Source organism: Eptatretus burgeri, chromosome 10 (genome assembly GCF_056783735.1).
Source record: "Eptatretus burgeri isolate ZD-2024b chromosome 10, Ebu_testis_v1, whole genome shotgun sequence".
NCBI lineage: Eukaryota > Metazoa > Chordata > Myxini > Myxiniformes > Myxinidae > Eptatretus > Eptatretus burgeri.
The window spans coordinates 61,494,364-61,520,091 of record NC_140970.1 but is presented as its reverse complement, the minus strand read 5'-3'; the positions used below and the strand labels follow the sequence as shown (position 1 = coordinate 61,520,091).

The following is a 25,728-nucleotide window of genomic DNA, read 5'->3' as shown; positions in this document are numbered from 1 at the left end:
ATGCTACAAAGATAATTTGCTTGAAAAACTGTTAAACTGAATCCATTACCTCCGATCTGTTCTGTGCCTCTGATCCGTCGAGCCTCTGATCTGATCTCTGATCTGTCGAGCCTGGGTTGGAATCCTGACCCAGCGATAAACTCTCATCCTGGTGTTTTGCGGGTAGGGCGAGACATCAATGGGTGTGCCATCCCTCGGGTGGACGTTGAACTCGGTGTCTCATCTGCTAACATTAGTTGGTGGACCTTAAACATCCCACGGTGTCCTTCGCGAAGAGTCGGTGAGTTATCACCGACACCCTGAACGAACTACAAATTCCTGCGCACTCAGTTGAGTATCCTGCATCGGAGGAGTGAGCCATCCAGGATTGCAACCCCCTGCCAAAGAAAGTTCTTCGGCAGAACTGAAGCTCTGCATAGAGAATGGTGCACAAGATGATCCATTACTCTGTCTTTTATAAACCAAAGTCAAGGACGAATTTGAACCACCGTCATATATAATACGCGATGGTTATAAGGGCATGACAGATGAAAACTCAGCCAGCTTTTTCACCATGGCCTTGAAGGCTGGAATGCTCAGGCATAATTAAGGGTTAGTGGAGATATAAACCAGTGCTAAAATGAACTCAGGTTTGGACAGCACATGTGGTGAGCACATTATCGTCTCCATCTCGATTGGGGATTGATGGAGGAAAACAATAAATTTGTATCGAAGATGAAAAAACAACCCACATATGTCTCATTTAACTGCATTCTTTGCTTCAAGCATAGAACAGACAGGACATGTGCTGATAGCATGAGCAACTGTGCAGACAAGCTCTGCGTTGTTCCCAAAACAAAATCTGGAGCATTTTGGGAACCACTGTTTTCTGAGATAACCTAGCGACAGCACATTTATGATTCCTTCTTAATCACTGAAATAAAATGAGTTTATCGAATAACACCGTTTGAAAATTTTGGGCTAATGAGTTGTTTTATTATTCCATCTCTGACCACAGCCAAGCTCTGCACATCATGGACATGTCCAAGTTTGGGGTCGTATGACCTTCCTTGATTTTGGCTTCATGTTAAGCAAGTTTAATCATTGATGTGCAATTTCTGGTGCTGATGTCGAGGAGGCCTATAATGTATTCACTGGAGTGCAGAGATAGCCCCGAGGTTTGCACACTTGTCTTTGACCTATCTACATTATAATCCTGACCCAGCTATAAACTGCCAACCTGATGGTTCGTGGGTATGATCAGAAGCAGGATGATGATGATGATGATGATGATGATGATGATGATGATGAATAGTAGAAGACAAAAAAACAAGACAAGGAATGGTTCACAGCAGAGTATGAAATGTAGGAAAACAATGGTACTCTCCTTTCTGTATTCTCCCCCTAAACATAATTCTCACCATTCCCTTTCATTTCTCAACGACCGCTCCCAATAATTAGCTTTGCGTACATAATAGGTAGATGAACCATCTAATACTCAGAAATGTAGTACAGTATTTTAAGAAATGGGGAAAATGTCATTCAATTATTAAAGCATTTTTTTAATGAAAAAGGTTTGTAGTCTATAATACCCAGGTGAGCTATTTAAGAGTACACGTGATGGGAGTATGACGCACCAGGCGGTGTCGACCTCCATCTACTTTCCCTGCTTGTACACGCTGATATCCTTGGAGATCTTCAACAGCCATATAAACACCTATTAAGATGGGTTGTGCAGTATACCGTGGCAGTTAATAGCACACTGACGATCCCAGATTACATGATGACCTCACAATGCCAGACTAGAGCGAAGTCAATGGTGTGCCAATCGGAAATCCCCACACTTCCCACCTAAAGTAAAGTTGATAGAGGCAAAACGTTCCACCAGGAATGACCCTAAATCAAATTTTGGGTCAAAAAATTTTCACCCCCCCCCCCCATTTTGACACCTGTGACCCGAAATCCCCACTCCCTGGGGCATGAACCCAGGGGTCAAATCCAAAAAAGTGATATATTTGATGCGTCCCTCAATGTTGATTGCAGATAAAACTAGAAGGGCACTCGGTAGAGCGCACACCTCCGCCACGTGATGCCTGTTCCAAGAGAACATATCGGGCCCAGTCAATGCATATTTGAAAGATCAGGCTATGTTTCATTTTTGCTCCAACCTCTCAATGGTGTAGAATCACTTTAAGAAATTAAATAATTCTCACATCCAGATCTGGATCTTCACCAAAATCGAATCAATTCGTCCTCGCCACACACCCAACTTGTCCACCAACTTTCGCCCGAATCCGTCCACAACATTTTGAGATATCATGCTATATATCGGTTTAGCCCTATCTCTCAATGAAGAAGAATCACTTAATAAAATTCTCTTAGTCTGATCCGGATCCGGATCTTCACCAAAATCGAAACAATTCGTCCTCGTCTCACACCGAACCTATCCAGAAAATTTATTCTGGATCCGTCCACAACTTTTTGAGATATCCTGTACACAAACAAACAGACAGACAGAGAGGGGGTGAAAACATAACCTCCTTCACCTTCGGTGGCGGAGGTAAAAAGGTTTCATTACCTCTGCCACCGCGGTGGAAGGAGCTTATGTTGTCTGTATTTGTTACATCTGTCTGTATTTGTTACTTGCAAAGTCGAAGATGTTTCTCGTATATTGGTTTGTCGATTTTGTTATTCTGTCTGTCTGTCTGTCTGTCTGTCTGTCTGTCTGTCTGTCTGTCTGTCTGTCTGTCTGTCTGGCTGTTTATCTGTTTATCACCTGCAGGTCACAATTTTAAACCGATCTTCATGAAACTTCACCACATGACAGAGTTTGTCATAAGGAAGAAGCCTATTGTTTTGAGGTCAAAAGGTCAACATACGCCAAAGGTCAACAACTAAGGTGGTGTTTCTAAAATCTTCAATTTTCATCCAATTGACAGGATTTGAAGAGGATTTGCCTATCAGGTCACTGATTTCAACTGTCAACTATTTTTGAGGTCAACATAGGCCAAAAGGTCAACATGGGCCGAATTTCTAAAATTATCCATTTTCATCCGATTGACTTGAAACTTGAAGAGGAGTTGCATATTTCATCATTGAATTCAACCACCAATTATTATTGAGGTCAAATTTGTTTAATATGGAATCCATCATCGCTTCAGACATGAAATCCTTCCTCTTCTCCAATGGCTTGATTTCCAATCATCAATTTGGTTTCAGACCAGGTCACTCTACCCTGGATATGCTGCTACTGCTCTCCCATCAATGGATGGAGGTCCTCAATGCCAGACAGGAAATCCGAGCCGTATCCCTGGACATATCACGTGCTTTTGACACAGTCTGGCACCCTGCACTACTCACCAAACTCTCTTCCCATGGTATTCAAGGCCATCTCCACTCATGGCTCGCAGACTTCCTCTCCTGTCGCAGTCAACGTGTGGCCCTAAATGGAGTTCTTTCATCCCCTCTTCCTGTGCAGGCTGGAGTTCCTCAAGGTTGCCTTCTGGGCCCTGTTCTTTTTCTGGTTTTCATCAATGATCTCTCGGACTCTCTGGAAAATCCTCTATTTCTCTTTGCCGATGACTCCACCCTCTGCCGTACCATCTGTCACCCCTCAGACCGGCAAGCAGCAGCTTCTTCGCTCACTGCAGATCTGGATAAAATCACAAACTGGTCCAACACGTGGAACATGTCTTTCAATCCACACAAATCTCACACTCTCACTATGTCTCTTCGAAAGGACCGTTTAGAAAAACCCCCCATCCACTTTCTCAACAATCCTCTGGAAGAAGTCTTTTCTTTCAAGCTTCTGGGTCTCACTATCTGCCATGACCTTTCCTGGGAAAGTCACATTTCCAACCTTGCCTCAAAAGCCAGTCGCCGACTGGGAATCCTCCGTCGTGCAAAGTCCTTCCTCGGCCCTCTTGAGCTCCTGACTACTTACAAAGCTTTTGTCCGTAGCCTGATGGAGTACTGCTCTCCCCTCTGGGCTGGTGCTCCTGCCTCCCACCTTTCTCGGCTTCACGCTGTCGAAACCAGGGCTTTTAAGATCATTGGCATCTCCCGCAATGAAGCTGAGTCTTTGGGCCTCTCACTCAATCACCGCAGGTTGGTCGGTGGTCTTTCTGTCTTCTACCGACTCCTCTTCAGCCTTGCCCCCCGTGTTCTCTCTGCGATTTGTCCCAACCACATTTCCACAGGGCGCTCAAGGTCCGCCAACAACCCCCTTCTGGTAAAACTACTAAAATCACGAATCACTGCTCATCTTCACTCTTTCATTCCTCTTTTTTCCCGCCTTTGGAATAAACTTCCTCACTCTATTCTTTCCCATTCTTCCCTCCAGGCTTTCAAAACAGCTGTTCACCACCACCTCTTATCTTCCCCCATCCAAATCCTCGATCTTTTCTACCCCCGATAATCCACCCAAGCCCACTTCCTTCATTTCTCCTGCTTTCCTTCCTGAAAGTCCCTGTAATGTCCATCTTCTCTTCGCCATGTTCCCCGTCCCATCCCCATCCCTCTCCCTTCCACAGTTCACCTAATGTGTCTGTTCCCCACTGTTTTGTCCCTTCCACTCCCGCCCCTCTTGTCTCATGCCTCCTTGCTGTGAGTTGTGTGTTAGCTCTCATACGAGCCTCGACCAAGGTATACAAAAAAAAAAAAAAAAAAAAAATTTGATTTTGCAGGCACCGTGCACTGCATGACGTCGTCATCTTATTTGTTTGTTTGTCTGGATATTTGTGAGCAGGATATCTCAAAAAGTTGAAGACAGATCCAGATGAAATTTTGTGGGAAGGTTGGGTGTGTAACGAAGATGAGCTGATTAGATTTTGGTGAAGATTCGGATCCGGATCCGCCGACTAGAATTTTTTAAGTGATTCTTCACCATTGACAGATCGGGCTGAACCGATATATAGCATGATCTCAAAAAGTTGTGGACGGATTCGGACGAAACTTGGACAGGTTGGGTGTGTGAAAAGGAAGAATTGATTTGATTTTGGTGAAGATCCAGATCCGGATTCGAGAATTATTTAATTTTTAAAGTGGTTCTTCACCATTGAGAGAGATGGGGCCAAAAACAATATATAGCATGATATCTCAAAAAGTTGTGGACAGATTCGGACGAAACTTGGTGAACAGGTTGGGTGTGTGGAAAGGAAGAATTGCTTCGATTTTGGTGAAGGGCCAAATCCGGATCTGGATTCGAGGTTTATTGAATTTTTTTAATGATTCTTCACCATTGCGAGATAGGGCCAAAACCGATGTATTGTAGAGCATGATATTACAAAAATGTATTGGACCTAATATATTCTCGTGGATCAGACATTGTGTGGCGGAGGTATGCGCTCTACCGAGTGCCCTTATCATGAAAACGTTTTTAAAATGTTCCCATCATTGCATTTTTTTTTGTGTTTCATCTTTTGGCCATGCCCCAGTGGGTGGGGCTAAAATAATACTGATCTTACACCTTCGTGCCATGTGGTACTCATAACTACCAAGTTTGGTGAATTCCTACACAACTGTTTAAGAAGGAGATAGAGTGACGGAAGGACAGGTGGATAGGCACCATATAGACGGTGTCGATTACAATATCCCCCCCCCGCCCCCCAGTTTTTTTTCAAAAAGAGTGGGGATAATTACTGTGGAAGAGTGCAGCTGATGTTGCAATGCCATCTTGATATCCGGGCTGGTCTTTTATGATCCGCAGAAGCAGAACAAGATACACATTCTGAAAAAAAAACACGTGAAAAATGTATTGGTGATGCAGTTTTCTCACAGGATGGTGATATATCACTTCAAAACTCATCGACACTCCCATCTCTACGTGACCAGTCGAAGGGATCTGTTGCTTGAACCAATAACACAGTGGGTGGTCAAGCACTGAACTGATAACAGGTCAAAATAAACATTTTTTTTTCTTGCCCACCCAGAGTACAGCCAAAAGCACAAAGAAAAACGAAAGATATGCTAAAGATTCAAAAATAACAATCATACATTATTGCACACACTATTGGTTGGATGAAGTGCAAAGGAAATTTCATCCAATCCTCCTGGATGGTCAGGTACTGAAATCGCTCGATTTGTTCACAGGGTTACTTCGCAGTGATTCCCATTCAACATCCAACATCTTCAACAAGAACTTCAAAGAAAGGTTAATCTCCTATCAGTTAATGCATAAAAAGGCCTAATTTATGAGCCAGATTGCATCACAGATGTGAGCTCTGCTCTCCAAGGTCGAACACCTGATGCTCAAAATGTATCGGTATAAAATGATCAGACGGGAATCAGCTCCTTGCATATGCAACAATATTCTACCTGGTCAATATCTAATAGTATATAGAGCCATATAATTGATTTTATAATAGAAGAGATTTTCAGTGATAATTTGGACCAATTTGAGTACCTAAGGGGAATTTGAATTTGGGAACAAGTGTATTGAGACAGAATAAAAGACAAGAGGAGAGGAAAGAACATGTAGGTTGTAAAGGGAAGGGAATGAAAAGAGTGGAGTTTGAGAGGAAAGGGGAGGAAATGGGATGCAAGGAAAATACATGGAGAAGTGAAGGATTGTGGGGAGGGGTCAAGAATTCCATGCATTATTGCACAACTTCATTTAGGACTTGTTGCCTCATTTTAAGAGGTCAACTTAAGTACATAGTTCAACTTTCAACAAAGGAAAGTTGCAAGTGGATGACATTGGTGGTGGTGAGTTTAAAAGACGGGACGGAAAGCGATAAGAGGAGAAGGATTTTCCCAGGTGATTTCTTCTGGACAAAGTGGCCAAGGTCATTGACTTATCCGCATGGGATAGCATCACAGTGAAGTTACAGACCATCTCGTCATTTTCTCCAGGCAAACAGGTGAAAAATATGCTGCAATCTGTCAGGCATTGTGATTATGACAACATATACATTACTGACAACAAAAGACACAAACAATGTTATTAATTCCAAGCAAATTATAATCCATCATTATGGATGTGTTAATTCACCCACTTCTATGATGTCTATGGCGGTTTCCACCAGGCGGTGCTATCTAGTCATCGAGTTCCGTCAAGTCATGTCTGACTTCTGGTGACATTCATGATCAGATTTCTCCAAACATCCTTATCCTGCACTGCTTCCCAAGGTTCTGGTAGAGACAGCTTGCTTGCAGCCTTTACTACAGGGACTTTTAGGAAGGACAGCAGGGAATTTGAAGGAGGTGGGTTTGGGGTGGATTAATGGGGGTAGTAAAGATCTAGATTTTGAAAGAGGGAAGATATGAGATGGTGGTGAACAGCTGTTTTGAAGACTTGGAGGGAGGAGTGGGATTGAAGAGAGTGTGGGAGTTTGTTCGAGAAGCGGGAATGAAAGAGTGAAGGTGAGCAGCGATTCTTGATTTTGGCAGTTTCACCAGAAGGGGGTTTTTGGCAGACCATGAGCACCCTGAGGACATATAGGGGGGACAGATCACAGACAGAGCAGGAGGGCAAGGCCGGAGAGGAGACGGTAGAAGACAGAAAGACCACCGACCTGTCTCTGGTAAGAGGGTAAGAGACCAAAGACTCGGCTTCATCGCGTGAGATACCAATGATCCGAAAAACTTTGGTTTCCGCAGTGTGAAGTCGAGCTGAGTGTGAGGCAGGAGCAGCACCCCAGAGGGGGGGAGCAGTACACCATCAGACTGCAGATGAAAGCGTGGTGAATGGTAAGGAGCTCAGGTGTGCTAAGGAAGGACTTTGCACGACGTAGTATACCCAGTCAGCGACTGTCTTTGGAGGCCAGCTTGGAGATGTGGCTTTCACAGGAAGGATCATGGCAGAGAGTGAGACCCAAAAGCTTGAATGAAAGGACTTCTTAAAGTGGATTGTTGAGAAAGTAGATGGGGGGGGGGGTGGGTGGGTTCCAGATTATCCTTTCGGAGAGACATGGTGAGGGTATGAGATTTGTCAGGATTGAAAGACATGTTCCAAGTAAAAGATTTTGGTTTTTTTTGCACACATGATGTGTCCAAAATTTGACAGTTTTTGTTTTTGCATCAGCACTTCAAATGTACATCATTGTGGTGTAATTTCTTCAAACACTGATTCGTTTGCTCTTCTTGCAGTTCATAGAATTTTTAACCTTTGTCTACATTTAAAAATTTCAAAAATGTCAATCTTCTTCCTTTCTTTCTATTTCACTGTCTATTTGGAGATCTGTTCCTTGAATCAGTAACACGTTATCGGCAGTGCTATACGATACATATACATAGAGAGAATTGTTGTGGTCCTCCCTCCACCGTAAACTATTATTTTTTTTTAACTGCATAAAACCAACTCCTCAAGTACAACCACCAGTTATCAACTCAGTCCATCTGGTATTCTAGTGGTTCAGGAATGCAAACAAGCACATACACAGACACACAAACACAAAAAACTTCCCAAACACAGGTGCAAATAGAAGGTGTCACACATGAAACCGAAACAGCAATTATTATAGCCCCAATGATTGCAAAAAAACATAAAGCAAAATATCAGCAGGTAAACATCGACAACTGGGAGAATGATAAAAGAACAGGGAGATATTAAAAAAGATAGTGTTGGACAGATTGAGGACAGACAAAGAAAGCTTATTGGAATGGCTAAGAAGAGGTCAGCTCTTATGGGATGAGGAACGAATCATAATACTGTAAATGGCCAAGATCAAGGACACTATACCATTGGCTTTTAGGAAATGGCAGGATTGAGTCAATCAGATTGGAGTAGGTTATGCAAGGCAGAAATAGAACATATGAGCCACCTCCTTTTGGGAAGTAAAAAAAACACTAAAAGGTTTCATTCATAATTTCTTGTCATTGTTGTCAAGCCCATAGTTGGCACCCCAAAACATCCCGCAGACCCTCCAATCAAACTTGAACAACATTTACCTGGACTCGTCGCTCCCCAAAATGTTTCCACCTTTCGAGGCTTCTGTGTACCCATTCCCTGTATCACTCACACACTGCCATGTGTTGAGGAAAGAGATGAAAGACCTGTGTGCATGCACACTTAATAAAGGCCCAGTCACACCTTGACGTTTTAGCCAGCAATGGCAACGTATTAAAATGTATGTAAAACGCTGGCTTACATTGAACTTTTGATGTATTTTTTAAAGATTCGGACGTAGTCATAACGACTTGGTCTTATGCACAACATATTAGTAACGGACACAGAACGTTTCGTTGTGTTATAGATAACTTATACCAACGAATGCTGAACCTGTTGTCGGCCTTCACAACCTATGCCCAACGATAGTCTAACTTATGCATAGCGCGCTGCACGCATCGCCAACGATGACGTGGCGTAGGTTATGGAAAGGCTGCCGCACAACGATTCAACTCATAACTGCCGCAGAAATGGAAGTGTCAACATCGCAGTCACACCTTGGCGATCTTGCCAGAGTATGCCGACCTCTGAAAAATGCGTCTAAAACGCTGGCGCACGTCGAATACGGTATAGGTAAGTTTGGTATGCGTGAATAGAACGCTAAAGTACGCTATCATACGTCGTATTAAATGGAGTACGTCTTGTAATTTTAAAGATGTTGAAAATTTTACGACGTACTTGCCATATGACGCATGCTCCACATGCGATGGTAATAAGTTGTACGCACGTTACGCGATCGGTGACACACATCGACACACGTTACTTGTAAGGTACTCATAAGTCGAAACACGTCAATGTAATGGTTAGCGTCAGTGTTCCAGACTCCCGGTTTTTTTTTTTCTTCGGTATGACGGTGTTCAGTGTACAGTGTGGTTATGATTTAAATCGTTGAGTGGCAGCCTATTAATTATATTATATTATATTATAACCGCACTAGAAATCGAAGTGTCAAAATCACCATCATACCGAAGGAAGGAAGTATATATATATATATATATATATATATATATATATATATATATATATATATATATATATATATATATATATATATATATATATATATATATATATATATATATATATATATATATATATAAAAACCAGGGAGTTTGGAACACTGACGCTAACCATTACCTTGATGTGTTTCGACTTATGAGCACCTTACAAGTAACGTGTGTCGATGTGTGTCACCGATCGCGTAACGTGAGTACAACACGTAACTCATAGGTTTGAAATAAGTTTCGGGTACGCTAAACATTACCTCGACGTGTTTCGACTTATGAGTAACTTACAAGTAACGTGTGTCGACGTGTGTCACCGATCGCGTGACATGCCTACAACTTCTGGCCAGCGTTATGCGGAACGTGCGAGTCATACGCTGGCATAAGTCTTAAAATTTCAAGCATGGAAAATTTGTGGACAACCGAAAAGTACAACGTTTAAAGCCAGCGTACTACGACGTATGGCAGTGTTTTTCAGCGTGCTCTCAATGTTATCAAAACTTACCCATAACGTATTCGACGTGTACCAGCGTTTTAGACAAATTTTCCAAAAATCGGCATAAGCTGGCTAAAACGTCAAGGTGTGACTGGGCCTTAAGTAATGGCTCAACACCGCACTGGTACTTGCCTGACATGTCACTACCTCGCTGATCTCTTTCAGAAAGGTTTGATGTGATTGAGGGGGTCAGACTGTTGCATTAAACAATCCATCACAGGGATCTCTCCCCTCTTCAATGATTTTTGATTGCCAGCCATATGGATAGTCAGGTTTCATGTTACTTGTCTTCCACTTCATGGTAACATTCCTCATGAATTTGGTGATAACTCCACGCGAGTTTAAATATTCCTGATGGATGTCCTCACTGACATCATGATCATCATCATCATCGTCGTTTTACGGCCATTTCCATGCTTGCATGTGTAAGCCGTGGTTCACCTAATGGCTGCTTTCCAGGCTGCATGATCCCTTGCTCGTCCTCTTGTTCGGCCTTTAACTCTAAGATCATCTTTCAGCAACACATCCATGTTTTCCTCAGGTGGCCTCTAGCTCTCCTTCCATTCACATTCATATTTATACACCTCTTCATACAACTACCCGCCCACATCCGATCCACATGTCCGAACCATCTCAACCTACCCCTACACATAACCTCACTAATGCTTTCTATATCTAACCTATCTCTTAATTCCACATTTGATTTCCTATCCTTCATTGTCACATCACATGTCCACCTCGCCATTCTCATTTCATTCCGTTCACACCTCCGTTCATCCTCCTTTTTTATCACCAATGTTTCGCTGCCATACAACATCACGCTTCTAACGCAAGATGCATAAAGTTTTCCCTTTAAATCAGAGGAAAACCTTTAAAGTTTTCCCAACTGATTATTATTCCTCAATGGAACTCCGTTAACTCTTTCCGTTGAGCCATCGTTTTATTTTTTGAATTTTTTTTTTTAAAACAAGGCTGAGAGCCACTAAATGTGAAGGGCTACAGTGAAAAAGAAGAGGAGGAAAAATTGGCAAAACCCACACCTAGTCCTAAAACAAGGAAACCTCTTCACAGGACCACTGTGCAGGAAAGGGTAACTCAGCCCCACCTCTTTCCAAGTTTCCTGATTTTCCTTCCTGAGACTTCTGAATCCATATTGTCCACCCCATGTGTCCTGCCCTTGCCTTCATTCTTCCCCAACATCCCTTAATCGTTTCTCCAAGTCTCCCTCTATTTTGTCCATCATACCTGCTGTTGGTGTGTTTCCCCTCTTTATACTGTTCCTGTTGTTTTGTTACGTCCTGATCCGTTATGTGTACTCGATCCTCCATGAGCCTCAACTTTGTATTTTTGAAAAAATATATTTTTTTCTAAAGAAGCAAGAGTAGCAAAGCAGGATTTGAGAACATGCACAGACATTGATCCAAGTTTAATGATCAGTAACACACTTGATTTGCTCACAAAGGAAACTTAAGAAAAGCTGCAACTAATTTTTCATGAGCTGCTCCAAGAACACCCTTCATACGATCAAAAAGCGATGAAAATATACGCATTTGTAGCATCTGCATGTTATGCATGGAGCTGGCAAAAAATTTGGGAGGGACGGGCGGGAGGGAGAGAGTGGAAGACGTTGAGTGAAAGAAGACTGAGGATAGAGGATGTAAGGTATTAGAGATGGGGAAAAGTTGGATGATGGGAGGTTGGAGGGAGAAAATGTGAAGGAGATCATGAGGGAGTGAAAATATGGAGAAAAGAAGACGACATATGATTGTGGAAGAGAGGGTCAATAGATTTACATATAAAGCATGTTTACAGCCCAACCAACACTGCTTTGTGATGGAAGTATAGGGACAGTAAGCAAACATTAGCCCTGAACCTAGAGTTCATTGAAAGTTGCATTCAATATTGAAGGTCATCCAAAAGTGAGAGAGAGGAAATGGGGAGTTAGTCCAAAGCTCAGTCCGGTTCTTTCAGGAGATAACAATCCTTTCCATCATGCATGGATCACATCGAGCATAGATCAGTCAGATCACACCAGTGGGTGCAGTGCACACGTGGGAGTTGCACACCACCAAATGGTCCATCAATCAGCATATCTCTTCGCTGTCCTTCATCTTTCATCCACCTGTTTGCCAGGGCTCTAACACAAATACCAATCTGTCAATCTGTCAATTCTGCAGGACCAAGGATCAATCCAGCATTTCTTATCTTCCTTCCTTTCTGGGTTTAAAGACCTCTCCTCTAACAAACCTCTATTTGACCGAATGACAATCTGTTAAAGCTGAACATCATTCTAAATTTGATAAATCATGGAAATTTTATGAGCAAAGAGTGACTGTAATACAGCAGTAAAATACTCCCAACACCATTCTGATAATGACGTACCATACTCTATTCCAGAGCTTCAGTGTTGCCCAAGCAGTTTCTTCGCAAGGGTTATACTGGGTTGTTTGCCGTTGCCTTCCCAGCAGTAGTTTGGAATTTGTTCAAGATGCCGGTGATAGCTCACCTACTCTTCGTGAAGGAAACCACGGGGTCTTTAACATCCAGCAACTAATGCTAGCAGATGGGACACCCATTTCACCTCCATCCAAAGGACAGCACACACATTGATGCCTCACCCTGTCTGTGAAACACCAGGATGGCAGTTTATAGCTGGATCGAGATTCGAACCCAGGCTCAACAGCTTAGAGATGAGTGTGCATACCTCTAATCCATCCTGCCAGCCCCCAACACCATATCAGTTTGTATATCCCATACCCCATTTGCACTGCCATTTTATCTTGCTTTGAAACCAATGCCGCCACAGTCTATGCATTTACATTTGAACAAGTTATACCACTTTAAATATTTATACCAGTTATACCAGTAAAAAGGGACATCACCTAAGGGAGACTCTTTCGATCTGATATATCATTTCTTGCTGATATAAATATACAATATACAGCATGGCCGACCCCACAATAAGGTGAGACTAACTGGGCAATTACAGCAGCAGCAACAGCAAAAGTAGTAATAGTAGTAGTAGTACAAGATAGCTCAATACATCATAAAGCAGGCTGGCAAGATAGCTTAGATGTATGTGCATGCACCCATGAGCTATCTCGGTTAGGTTCGAATATTGGCCCAGCTCGAAACTATCACCCTGGTGCGTGACATGGAGCCAATGTATGTGCCATCTCTCGGATGAACGTTAAACTAGGCATCCCATCTGTCAGCATTATTTGTTGGACGTTAAAGATCCTACGGTGTCCTTCATGAAAGGTAGGTGAGCCATTGCAGGCACCCTGAACAGATTACAAATTCCTGTCCTAACCTACAGGACAGGGCACTGAATCAGTAGCACAACCACACTCCCAACAATGATGCAAACCAACAGCTGCATCCTGCACACGATTGGGTTGGGGTGTTGCAAAGCATTGTGAGAAATTCATTTACCATTTTACAAATGCAAATTAAAGTATAAAGCCGATCCTGAGAAAAGAAAATTTATTGAATCGAGTACATGAGAATGTATTTATTAATTATTATTAATCAATGGGGAGCCAATTTATTCCCAAGTGGAGGCTGTCCATGGTCTGGTACCATGTGAGTGAGTGAAAAAGATGAAGTTTTACGCACATTGGAGGTGAAGAAGAATGAGACTGTGCACATGGGCTTAAATAGTGGGTTTAAGTTGTTGATACGGTTTTAATGGCTTTGTGGTCGATTAATTAAACTGGGTCAAACATGCTTTCTCGAGTAAACGAGGTATTAGTGTGACTTATGAAGTACAACTCTATTCCAATCATTTTTGGAGACCCACCAGTGAAGCGGGTGGGTTGCGGGTTCACAAGTCAAGCATTGTTGCGCACGGTTACAGATATGGAGGAAAAGACGATGCTTTTTAGTGGCATCTACATTCATGACGAACGTTGCAACGTGCAATCCAGTTTTCACTCCTTGGTAGCTTGGGCCAACATCCCTATTTCTCTTTAGAGTTCTTGCTGCTGCTGACATCCTGTGGCAGAGGCTCTTGACCCACGTTCACTTCCTGAAGCCCAGACATCACACCTCGCTCCACCCAGGCCCAACCCCTCATTGCCCAGACATCCCACCCCACTCCAACCTCGGCCCAACCCCCACAACTCCAGGCGAACTCAGAGAAAGCAAAATACGTCGAGAATGGAGTGGGAAAGTGAGGCTGACTCATGTGGCATGTGCCAAGGCTATAGTTACCATATGGTTCTCATTATAGAGCCCACAAATGTGTATCGTAGGTATATACCCGCTTTCAGCTGCACTTCACTGTTAACCCAACCCCACAGGGCTCACCCCATGACCCTGTGGTTCCCCTCCCACGAACTTCCCTTTTCCTTCCTTTCCCTCCGATGTCTGATTCGATTATATCGGTCAGCTGACGACAAGACAGGGTGACAACATACACAAGCTGACACGGCTTCCTTTGCTTTGGGCTCAACTGCCCCTGACCAACCTCCTCTCCCTCCTATCAACCATTTTCCTGCATCTACATGGTTATTACTTCTTCGCTACAATTACAAACCTCTAACCACAACACATTGCTCATTTTGCACTCAACATCACAGCTCTTCGAAATAACGTTTGAGCTTCTTGCAAACAATGCAACTTCAACAAGAAAAAGGAGCAATCAGAGATTGCAGACCCTCGCCAGGACTGCTTTCGTGTGGTGTATTCTGTGTACTTGTGTGTTACATAATGAACGAGACATAACTGGAACTGCCACTTTATAACTGCTGGCAGTGATGACCGGGTACCAAGACGTCCTGCTTTGATGCAACCCCATTTTGATCGGACACCTGACCCTGACCCATGACGTTTTTAAAATTATTATTCATTATTGAATTGAATTTAGAATGGAATTAATATAAATTCAAATCAAATCAAATGGAAGACCAAATAGGTACAGTACTGCATTGGAGCAATAAAAAGATGGATGACAGATGACAAATAAAAGACAGATGGACCCAAATGCAATATCATTGTGGCATCTACCTTCCTTCCTGGCATCTACCTTCCATCTACCATCTACCTTCCTGGAAGCAATACCTTCTCCTTCGGCGAGGGTAAAAATCAGTGGAATCTCCCGCATGTGTCCAAATTCACTCAAGTTTTTACAAGTGCTGTCTCGCTGCCACCACAAGTCAACACTCATAACCATCTCAAGGTAAATATGACACGACACGTGTCGAGTATATTTGGCCCGTTATGCTTATACCATAGCCAAATCTCAAATCATCCACAAAAGCAGAAACATGGAATGTAGCTTTTAAAAATACATCCTGGGACTTTTAACATCCTGCACCTAAATGCAGCCAGGGTTAGGATCCAATCAAACAAACTGGTTTGCATGTTTACCGCTAGTTGTCAAATACTGAGTATGATTTCAATTGAAAGTCCAAACCATAATCTGGTGCAGCTCAGAAGAAGCATCTCATCCTCGAGGACACAGTCGTGAAAACATGGTTGTCCCTTCATTAATGTGTCTTTCACAAAATTAAACATTTTAGCAAACGTTATTCATGGCAAAAGCCTCCAAAGTCACATACATTTCTGATTGTGATGTACCATACTCTGTTAGAGTGTCGGTGCTGCTGAAACAGTTTCTTAGCAAGGGTTGTACTGGTTGGTTTGCCATTGCCTTACCAGTAGTAGTTCGGGCAGGAATTTCTAATTTTTTCATGGTGCTTGCGGTAGCTCACCGACTCTTCGCAAAGGACAATGTGATGTCTTCAACGTCCAACAACTAATGCCATCAGATTGGATGCCCAGTTGAATCCATTCGATGGATGGCACAGACCTTGATGAATCACCCTGCCTGTGAAACACGGGATGACATTTTAATAGCTGGGCCAAGATTCAAACCTACAATAAAAAATGTCAGTGGGGTGTCAGGTTGTCTCTTCCATAACTCCAAAACCATGAAATCTAACGGCCTGAAACTTTGCATGCATACGAAGGGAAATCCAAGGGAGTGAATGAAAATTGGGTGTTTGGGTTAATTAAAAACACCCCTTATGAAGATAATTATCAGCCTTATTTAATTATCCTTTATCAAGGTGTCATCCTTGGTCAACCCCTGAGTGAGCCCTCTGGCACCTTCCATCCATCTATTGGGAACATACTCTGTGCAGAGCGTTGGTGCTGCCTAAGCAGTCTCATGGGCTATTGGGCACAATCCTGGACGGGTCACCACTCAACACAGGATGGCAACAAGCTAGCACTCGTTTTGCCAATCTCAGAAAGATGACAGTCAACCCCACCTGGTATTTTTTCAACAGTTGAGCGGGATTTGAACTCAGCATCCTAAGATCCCAAACCCACCATCCCAACCATTAAGCCAACACCAGGTATTCTGTCACCTTGCTAGTGTCTTAATTCGCCATTTTGATTGGCCTGCTAAAAAATTCCTTGATATGGAACAGGCCACAATGGTTTCTTAATAAAGTGCTCAAATTTTTTTTCCACTTTTCTCACTCATATCATTGAATGCCACATCTTCAAACCTGTGAATCGCTGGATACATCACAATGCTGATAAATGCCCGGAGATGGCAGTGTTCAAGACTTTCATTTACGGATATGCAATAGAATCGAGAATCTCTTAACCTGAGACTAATTTCAAAATTTAAACTGCAGAATTGACCTTGTCAGCAGTTCCGGCTGCGAAAAAAAAAGTTAATTTGTCCAATTCGCACATTGTTTGACACTCCGAGCATCCCCAGGCGATGTTTAATATAACCGATCACTAATCCCTTGCCAAGCCTGCCGCTCCTTATCAATGGTTTCGTTAAATAGGCCCCATACGTTCTCATGGATCAGGCATAATGTGGCAGAGGTATGCGCTCTACCGACTGCCCTTCTAGTTTTTTTTTTTTTTTAAGTGATTCTTCACCATTGAGAGAATGAGCCAAACACAATATACAGCACGATATCTCAAACAGTTATGGATGGATTCGGACGAAACTTGGTGGATGAGTTGGGTAGATGACAAGAACAAGATGATTAGATATTGGTTAACGTCAGGATACAGATCCGGCCTATCAGTGGGATACAAAATGTAAAATGTTCAGCCTGTCGGAGGCATGTGCCGTTCTAGTTTATTCATTGGACTATTAAAAATATTTATCATCTTGGAACAAATAAAACTCGGAGTATGAATTTTGCTTTAAACATTGGATATTCATACCAAGCCTGGTGTTAGCTTCGTGGTTCAGCTGGCTGGCGTGGGATATTAAGGTCTTGAGTTTGAGCACCTGTTGGCCATTTTATTGACACCAGGTGAGGTTGACTCAGCCTGTCATCCTTCCGAGGTCGGCAAAATGAGTACCAGTGTACTGGTAATAGGGGAATTGCATCAGCGGCATAATGCTTGGTGTTGGCTTGATGGTTAGGGTGGTGGGCTTGGAATCCTAGGATCCTGAGTTCAAATCCCCCTCGGCTGTTGAATTAATACCAGGTGGGGTTGACTCTGCCTGTCATCCTTCCGAGGTCGGCAAAATGAGTGCCAGCATGCTGGTATACTGTGTCCGAGTGGTGACCCGTCCAGGATTGTGCCCAATAGCCAAGGAGACTGCTTAGGCAGCACCGACGCTCTACACAGAGTATGGTCCCAATGGATGGATGGATCAGCGGCATAGCTGCGCCCTCAGCCAATGATGCTACCCACAGGCTTATGCTGCATATGAAGGAGGAGGAGGAGGATATTCATATCCCATTGAAGAACATATTTAAAAAGAGCCCTCCTCTGTATGTCAGCACATGCCATAGGTGAGTGATGTAATTCTGCACTACGGCCTGCAGGATAGCCTAAGAAACGGAATGGACCTCTTGTTCTATGGTTGTCTGCAGAACTCACAACGTTTTGATTTGGCTCAAGACCTTGCCTTCACCTTTAATCAATTACACTTCCTTCTTCCTCAAATTGATGAACCAGGTTCAAAATTGTTTTCTTACTGGGAGCATCACACATTTCAAATTATTTACAAAAATTCCTTTGTACAGTCACAATGGAATGACCACTTTCATAGTACCGTTTTACGATGAACACTTTCTCATACACATTGTACAATGCCATGTTGCTCAGACAGGGATGCTGATTAATGAATTGGTATTTTTGATTCGTATGAATGCTGCATGCGAAATTTCAGATTTCTAGCTTTATTTGTTTCAAGCTTTATTAAAAAAAATTTTTAGTGATCCCATAAATTAAAGAAAAAATAAAATAAAAACAAAAACACCCTGTAGTTGACTACATTGCCTCATTTGGATCCTTCCTGGTGTATATCCACCAAAATAATCCCCTTATCATAAGCACTCAACAGTATTTAAGTTTATAAAAAAATATCATTAATATGCACTACAGTACTCTATATATATATATATATATATATATATATATATATATATATATATATATATATATATATATATATATATATATATATATATATATATATATATATATATATAAAAACATTACATTCATGAGACATGTATGATTCATATGCACGTTTTCTCTAATAACCGGTATGATTTAAAACTCAAAAGTTATAAAGAGCAGACACTCAAGGATAGTATATACATGAACACCAAATGTGTGAACCAGCCAAGTTGAGGACTGAGTTCAAACCTGAAGCATGTTGACAGAGGCCCAGGCCTGAACCCAAAAGTTGTAGTTCTAAGCAGGCCATAACCCTTCACCTCATGGCAAGCATCATCATAATGTGAAGCTTCCGGCAGTGCTGTTCCTTGTCAAGCTGCAGTTTAGCCGTGCATGATTTATTTGGAGAACTGTGGGCCCGACATGCAGCAAACTGGGCCTGCACGGCCAGGAAGCGAAGCTGGGCCATGAATTCACCCGGCACATGGGAGCACCAACTGAGACGATTAGTATTTGGTGCTCGTTGTTTTAGCAAAAACTGGAGGGAGTCGAAGGATAGAGGAATCGAGAAAACAGAGGAATTACCACTGAAGATCACCACTTAACATTCTTCACATTGTTTGCAAAGTTACCGTCCACCAAAGGTACATTTCACATCAAACATTTCATTTTGGATAACCTTTGAGGAAATTGGTTCAACTCCATAAAGTAAACACCAGCAAACATCAAAATAAATCAGTCAGCCAAAAATACAAAATAAAATTCTCAAAAAGTGCACAGTTCTCCTTCACAGCGATTGTGGTTTGAAGGAGAACTTGGTAACATGACTTAAGTTCCCTGTTGGATGAATGCACTTTTATGTCATGAAAACCTAATACATTTTTTGGGTGATATCCAAGACGTATCCAATTTCACACATCACGATATCGTAAATTTATGTCTGCCAATAAAAAAAACAAAAAACAAAGCAGATGTGGGAAATAAAACACTGTTTTTGATGTTATGTTATTTGTATGACTTTTCATGCTCCAGTCAAGGCCATGATGGAACTTTTGAGTAAGGAAGAGTTATGTTTTCAAGGATAATCACAACAATTGCATATTAACTTTCCACTACATGGTGTGTGTGTGTGTGTGTATGTGTGTGTGTGTGTGTGTGTGTGTGTGTGTGTGTGTGTGTGTGTGTGTGTGTGTGTGTGTGTGTGTGTGTGTGTGTGTGTGTGTGTGTGTGTGTGTGTGTGTGTGTGTGTGTGTGTGTGTGCGTGTGCGTGTGTTTCTTTGGTTGTCATCTCCATGTATGCATGTTTCAGAAGATGGAACAGAGTCCTCCCAGGTCTTGAAGTATCCACCTCCGTTTCAGTAAGGGGTCACGATTCATGGAACAAGTTGTGAAGTTTTCTTGTTCTCAAAGTTTTGTTCAGCAGGATCTTCTCAGGAGCCCCAGACAGCTTCCAACTGTAGTTCGTTTGTAGTAATATTCCCACTCATGGTTTGTGAGATCTCCATGAGGTTATTCTTTGTCATTCCCATTGCTCTAATAATAATTATCATTGGTACAATTTTTATGATCTTCAGCTTCAAGGATATTTTGACTTCATTTTTTAGATCTTGATATTTGCTAATTTTCTTGATTCAATGGGTACTGACCCTCAATTATAAATGCCACCTTTTCTTTTTTGTATTTGTCCGAGTGTTGGCCAGAATAACGTGCATTTGGGTCCGCACAATGTTTTTTCTGCATTTTTGTGATCACCAGACCATCTGAATGAATATTCCGATTGATGCCACTCTGGCACCCTTGAGCATTTTTGTAGAAATCCATTAATATGCAAATTAGCGGTGGCCATTGTCGAAATTACTATTTTTCTTAATATCTCCAAAAGTAAGCATCCAAATAGCCTGGTTGAGGTGTCTACACCCATGTTTTAGGGTCACTGGTCATGATAAACCCACTTAAAATTTAATAACATTTAAATTTAGCTCATTAATATGCAAATTAGCAGTCACCATTATCAAAATAACAATTTTTCTTAATATCTCCAGAAGTAAGCATCCAAACAGCCTGGTTGAGGTGTCCAAACCCACATGTTTTTAGGGTCACTGGTCATGATAAACCCACTTCCAATTTGATAACATTGAAATTTAGCTCATTAATATGCAAATTAGCAGTCGCCATTATCAAAATAACAATTTTTCTTAATATCTCCAGAAGTAAGCATCCAAACAGCCTGGTTGAGGTGTCCAAACCCACGTTTTTAGAGTCACTGGTCATGATAAATCCACTTACAATTTGATAACATTGAAATTTAGGTCAATAATATGCAAATTAGCATAACCCTACCCCCTGAATTTGTCCGTGCCGATCGGCGTATTTGCAGTACAGTTATACAACAACAACAAAACTGTTTGAAAATAACTTGCGCAGAGCCGTTTATCCCCAGTACAGTTGTGAAGAAATGGCTGACCTCAGAAGATCAACAGCATGAACTGTTTCTGATCAAGTAAGTTGAGGCTTGTAATGTAATGAAAGAAACATGGAGAACTGAGTTTTAAGGAAGAGTAATGTCTTCTGATACAGTAGAATGATCGATAATTATATTTGCAAGCAAGTTTTTTTTATTATTTAACATGATCTGTCTGAAAGCAACTGCGTATTTTATTGATTTTTAAAAGTACACAGGGTGGAACCTGTTTCCTGAGAATTTCTTCAAATACGAACAAAGAAATTAAATGTTTACTGATGTTTATAATTACCTCTATTGTTACAGGTTGAGGCTCCATCACCATGGGAGACTGTTTCTTCAGTCACTGCGATGCAACTAAAGCTGGAAAACCTCTGGTAACAGTTGGTCCAGACAGAGTGCGAAGTATCATAATCTTGTGAAGCAAAGCAAGACAAGATGGTATACATGAAGAGCTTGAACAGAGATTTCAGGCAGACAAATCTTTCGAGCTCAAATGCCATCGAGACTGTGTGTCAACGTACACATCACGCTCACACATGGAAAGACACTTGAAACGAATGAGTAATGTCTGTTTGGAAGATGCTTCAACAAGCAAAAGAAGCCGCCGTTTAAAGACAACAGTATTTGACTTAAAGGAACATTGCATTTATTTCAGAGAAAAGTGCATCATGGACTTTGATAAGAAGAATCCTAATCATTGGCGGCGAGTTCTCCTTTGTAGGACTGCAGATCGTGTTGATCGGAAAACTTTCAAACAAACTATTCTCGATGTTATCGATTCCTGCTAGGATGAAGAAGGACACCAGGTCAAGATACGATTAATGGGTGCAATCAGCGATCTTCATGCTGCTGATGCGAGATATCACGATGACTGCAGAAAGTCCTTCATGGCACCCCGTTCTGTTGCAGCAGCAGCAGCAGCAGCAGCACACAGTGGCAGAGAAACTCAGGACATTGAGCCAGCTGTCAGTTCTACCATCCTATCGATGAAAAACGACATGTTGCGCATCTGGAATTCAGTAGAAGTCTACAATATGTACAAGGATCATGGAGGAAAGCTATACTCTCGACGAACCCTGTTATCCAAATTGTTGGATATACTTGGCTCTGAGCTTCTGGTTCTGTCTGGTGAAGGTGTCGCGAGTTTCATCTTGTTTCATACCTGCCAACCTTTTTGGAATGAAAATTGGTAGATTTTTGCGTGACGCAGGGGCATGCCCCCCCCCACCAGAAATTTTTTGAAAAAAAATGGTGCACTCTCCTGCATTTTAGACCACTTTATAGCCTCAATAAAATCAACTATTTTTACCACAGCAAAATCTGGCCTACTTGTCAAATTTATTATGTGCAACAAGTAACAGCTTCCAAAAGAATTACACTGGCACTTCAATACATGACATTTTTGAAACAAGTAACAAAAATGGCAAAATAGTGCATTATCCTGCATTTCGACCACACAATTTCCTCAATAAAAACGCCATATTTACCACAGAATCAGATGCATTACATGTACGTACAAGTGTACTGTATGTAGCCACTTCAAAAATAATTACACTGATATTTCACTGTGTATCTTCAAACAAACTACATGTGTGCATGTGTACATGTGCCATGCTCCCAAATCACTAAACTGAGGGCGGATAATCAGATTTAACGATAGCAGACGCGTGTAACGGTGTAGACGCACGCATAGACGACGGAAAAACGTAAACTGCAAGGTACTGTACAGTATCGTATTCTGTAACTTGGATAAAAAAAATTTTCCCCTCAATTTTAAAAAAACGGTAGATTAAGCATGTAAAATCGGTAGCCGGTAGATAGCCTCGAAAATCGGTAGTCTACCGGCTAAATCGGTAGGGTTGGCAGGTATGTTGTTTCACAGCAGAGCGACTACTGCGATCAACTTAGTAGCATCAGATGAAGATGACGCCCATTGATGTTTCCATAGAACGAATTGTCAAGAAGGTTGCACAGGAATCTAAGCAGTTGTCGTCCGACCCCAGTTCCTATCAGATTAGAATTAATATAGATATTGCTAATGAAGCAGTGAGTTCAACCCTTCAATTGCTACTCTCCAAAATATCAGCTGAACTGGACTGCACACTTCCAGGAGATCTGATAGGAAACATCATAACGAATATGATCACCAATCGACCAACTGCACTCCAAATAGCACTGGGAGTTCTAGTGAGTCGTAAAAGCCTCATCAAGTGTTCAACTATCGTGTGACCTGTTCCTATGATGAGTTTCAGCGTTTCAAGGGATCAACAGCAAAGGCTGCAACTGTTCACTCCGGGATCAGGGAAACCGCCAATACTGAATGTGGCCTCGTTCAGGTTGTTGCTGACAACTTCGACACAAATATCTCATCCCAGAATGGACTCGTTTCAACACATTCTCTTGCAGTACTACTTACCATAAAAGATCAGGAGATATCTTCCACATCTGAAGATGAAGCTATCATCAGACGATTGACCCGTGATGAAATGAAGACACCTGTGGCAGAAGACATTTTGGTTCAAAGGTACAAGGGACCTGAGAAACCAGCGATGCCAGTTGAAGAAGCCACACATGTGGTGTTACCTCTCCGCTTATTGGCTCATCAAGCTATACAACTTCGGAGATTTCAAGATATGGATTTCTGTTTTCTGAAGCAAATCACTTCTGATCAGAACACACCAGAGTTTGGTGGCTTTAATACAAAGCTCTGCAGAAAGCAAGGACAATCAATCCAACCTGCAACGAGGGCCATTTATACACCACTCATAGATATGGATCCAGCTGATCTGGACACGATGTTTCCAGCAATGGAGGAGGGAAAACGCTTGACTGCAGAGTGTGGACAAACCGTAACCGTCTTCATAAATGACCAACAGCTGTATCGAGTGGCCGTTAATGTTAAATGGGTTTATCCTGAGTGATTTACCCAGTTCATACCAAGGCTGGGCGGCATGCACACCCTTATGAGTTTCATCGGTTGTGTGGGGAACTTGATGGCTGAAAGTGGGCTGGAAGACGTGATGAAATCTGCCTTTGGAGGTGTTGCTCATATGCTTGGTGGAAAAAAGTTTCCCCAAAACTTCAGGGCCCTGCGATTGGTGACTGAGGAGGTCCTATGTCCCAGAGTGGCTCAGGCAGAAAGTCATGAAGACTTAATGGAAACTCTTGAAACCAAAGCAACAAAAGCATAACCACACAACTATGGGTACAGAACCTTGTGAAACCTGTATTCATCATGATGGCATTTGTTCGTGCTGAGCGTGAAGGAGACTGGCCATTGCATCTTTGGGCTATGAGGAGATGCTCCCCTACTTCTTCGCGGCTGGACATCACAACTATGCTAGATATGGGCTCTAATACCTTCGATCGATAGAAAGGCTTCATGGAGACATTCTGGAAATGTTCTTAAAAGGAGATCACATGATGCGGCACAAGAAGGGCCTATGGAACGGCACATGGTTAATTATAATGTACATCGAGTCCACGTTCATGCACTACGGGCATGGCATACATGGAAATGTTGGCATTACACTGAAGCCTTCTACACTGAAGAAGTAGGCCGATAGTATGCACATGTTTAGTCAGATAGTCCACGATCTCACAGATATGTCTGAGGGGCACATAGTCACAGAGGTGACCATTCACAAGGAAGAGAAGCCATCACGCATACGATCTGATGCAGAGGACTGAGATAAGGTAAGGAGAAAACTCCAGTCCTGTATCGACCCACTTGACCCAAACGAACATGCAGACAGAGTTGTCAACATTGTAACTGGCAGAATTGGACCGGAGAAGGTGAACGCACCAAGGGCAGTTGACATTGGCCAAGCACAGATGAATTTGTATGAAGAAAGCTGGCCAGCAGGATTAAACGCTCCCTTATCTAAACAAGTCATAACTATGGTAGTGACATGGAAAGTCATGCGTGTGGGATCTACTGAGGTTTGTGATCTAAATCTCATCTACTCCAGGGTCATGGGACTCCAATAAAGTGGAAACATCAAACTATGTGACGTCTTAGAGTAGGAGCTTGCACCTGTGCCAACATCAGTGTTTGATGAAAAGGGGGAGATGAGAATAGCAAAGACCAAGTCGACATTGAAGAAGAATCTCCAAGTGGAAATCTCAACAAGACTGGGACCACAACCTGAAGTCACTATCTTAGATGGTTGTGCAATCCTCTTGGTTATTCATTGGCCTAACAGGGGAATTGTGCAAGACTTTGTTGACAACTTCATGAGCTACATCATGGCAATGGTAAACAAATCAGATGTATATCTGGTATTTGACAGATATCATCGATTTCAGCATCAACAGTGGAACAAGTTTAGCAAGAGCTGGGCAGCAAGCTAGCAGGTGCCACAGGTTGAACCACCAGACTCCACTGCCTCCACAGCTGGTGGTTCTGTCAGTAACTGAGAACAAAGTTCAGCTGATAGAACTGATTTGCCATAATTTGATTGACGTTAGTCAACAGAGAAAGCAGAGCCAACACAGGCTC

At 42.2% G+C, this 25,728-nt stretch overlaps 1 protein-coding gene across 1 annotated transcript in view; it reads right to left on the bottom strand.

Moving 5' to 3' along the window:
• LOC147018698 (uncharacterized) overlaps nucleotides 1–25,728 on the bottom strand; it is a 119,388-nt gene that overhangs the window by 78,728 nt on the left and 14,932 nt on the right. Inside the window, exons 2-4 of the mRNA XM_085898638.1 lie at nucleotides 19,084–19,301; nucleotides 16,084–16,199; nucleotides 5,620–5,707 (exon numbers count right to left, since the gene is read on the bottom strand). Coding sequence (XP_085754764.1) covers nucleotides 5,620–5,707; nucleotides 16,084–16,199; nucleotides 19,084–19,301 — 422 coding nt within the window. The remainder of the gene's footprint in view (nucleotides 1–5,619; nucleotides 5,708–16,083; nucleotides 16,200–19,083; nucleotides 19,302–25,728) is intronic.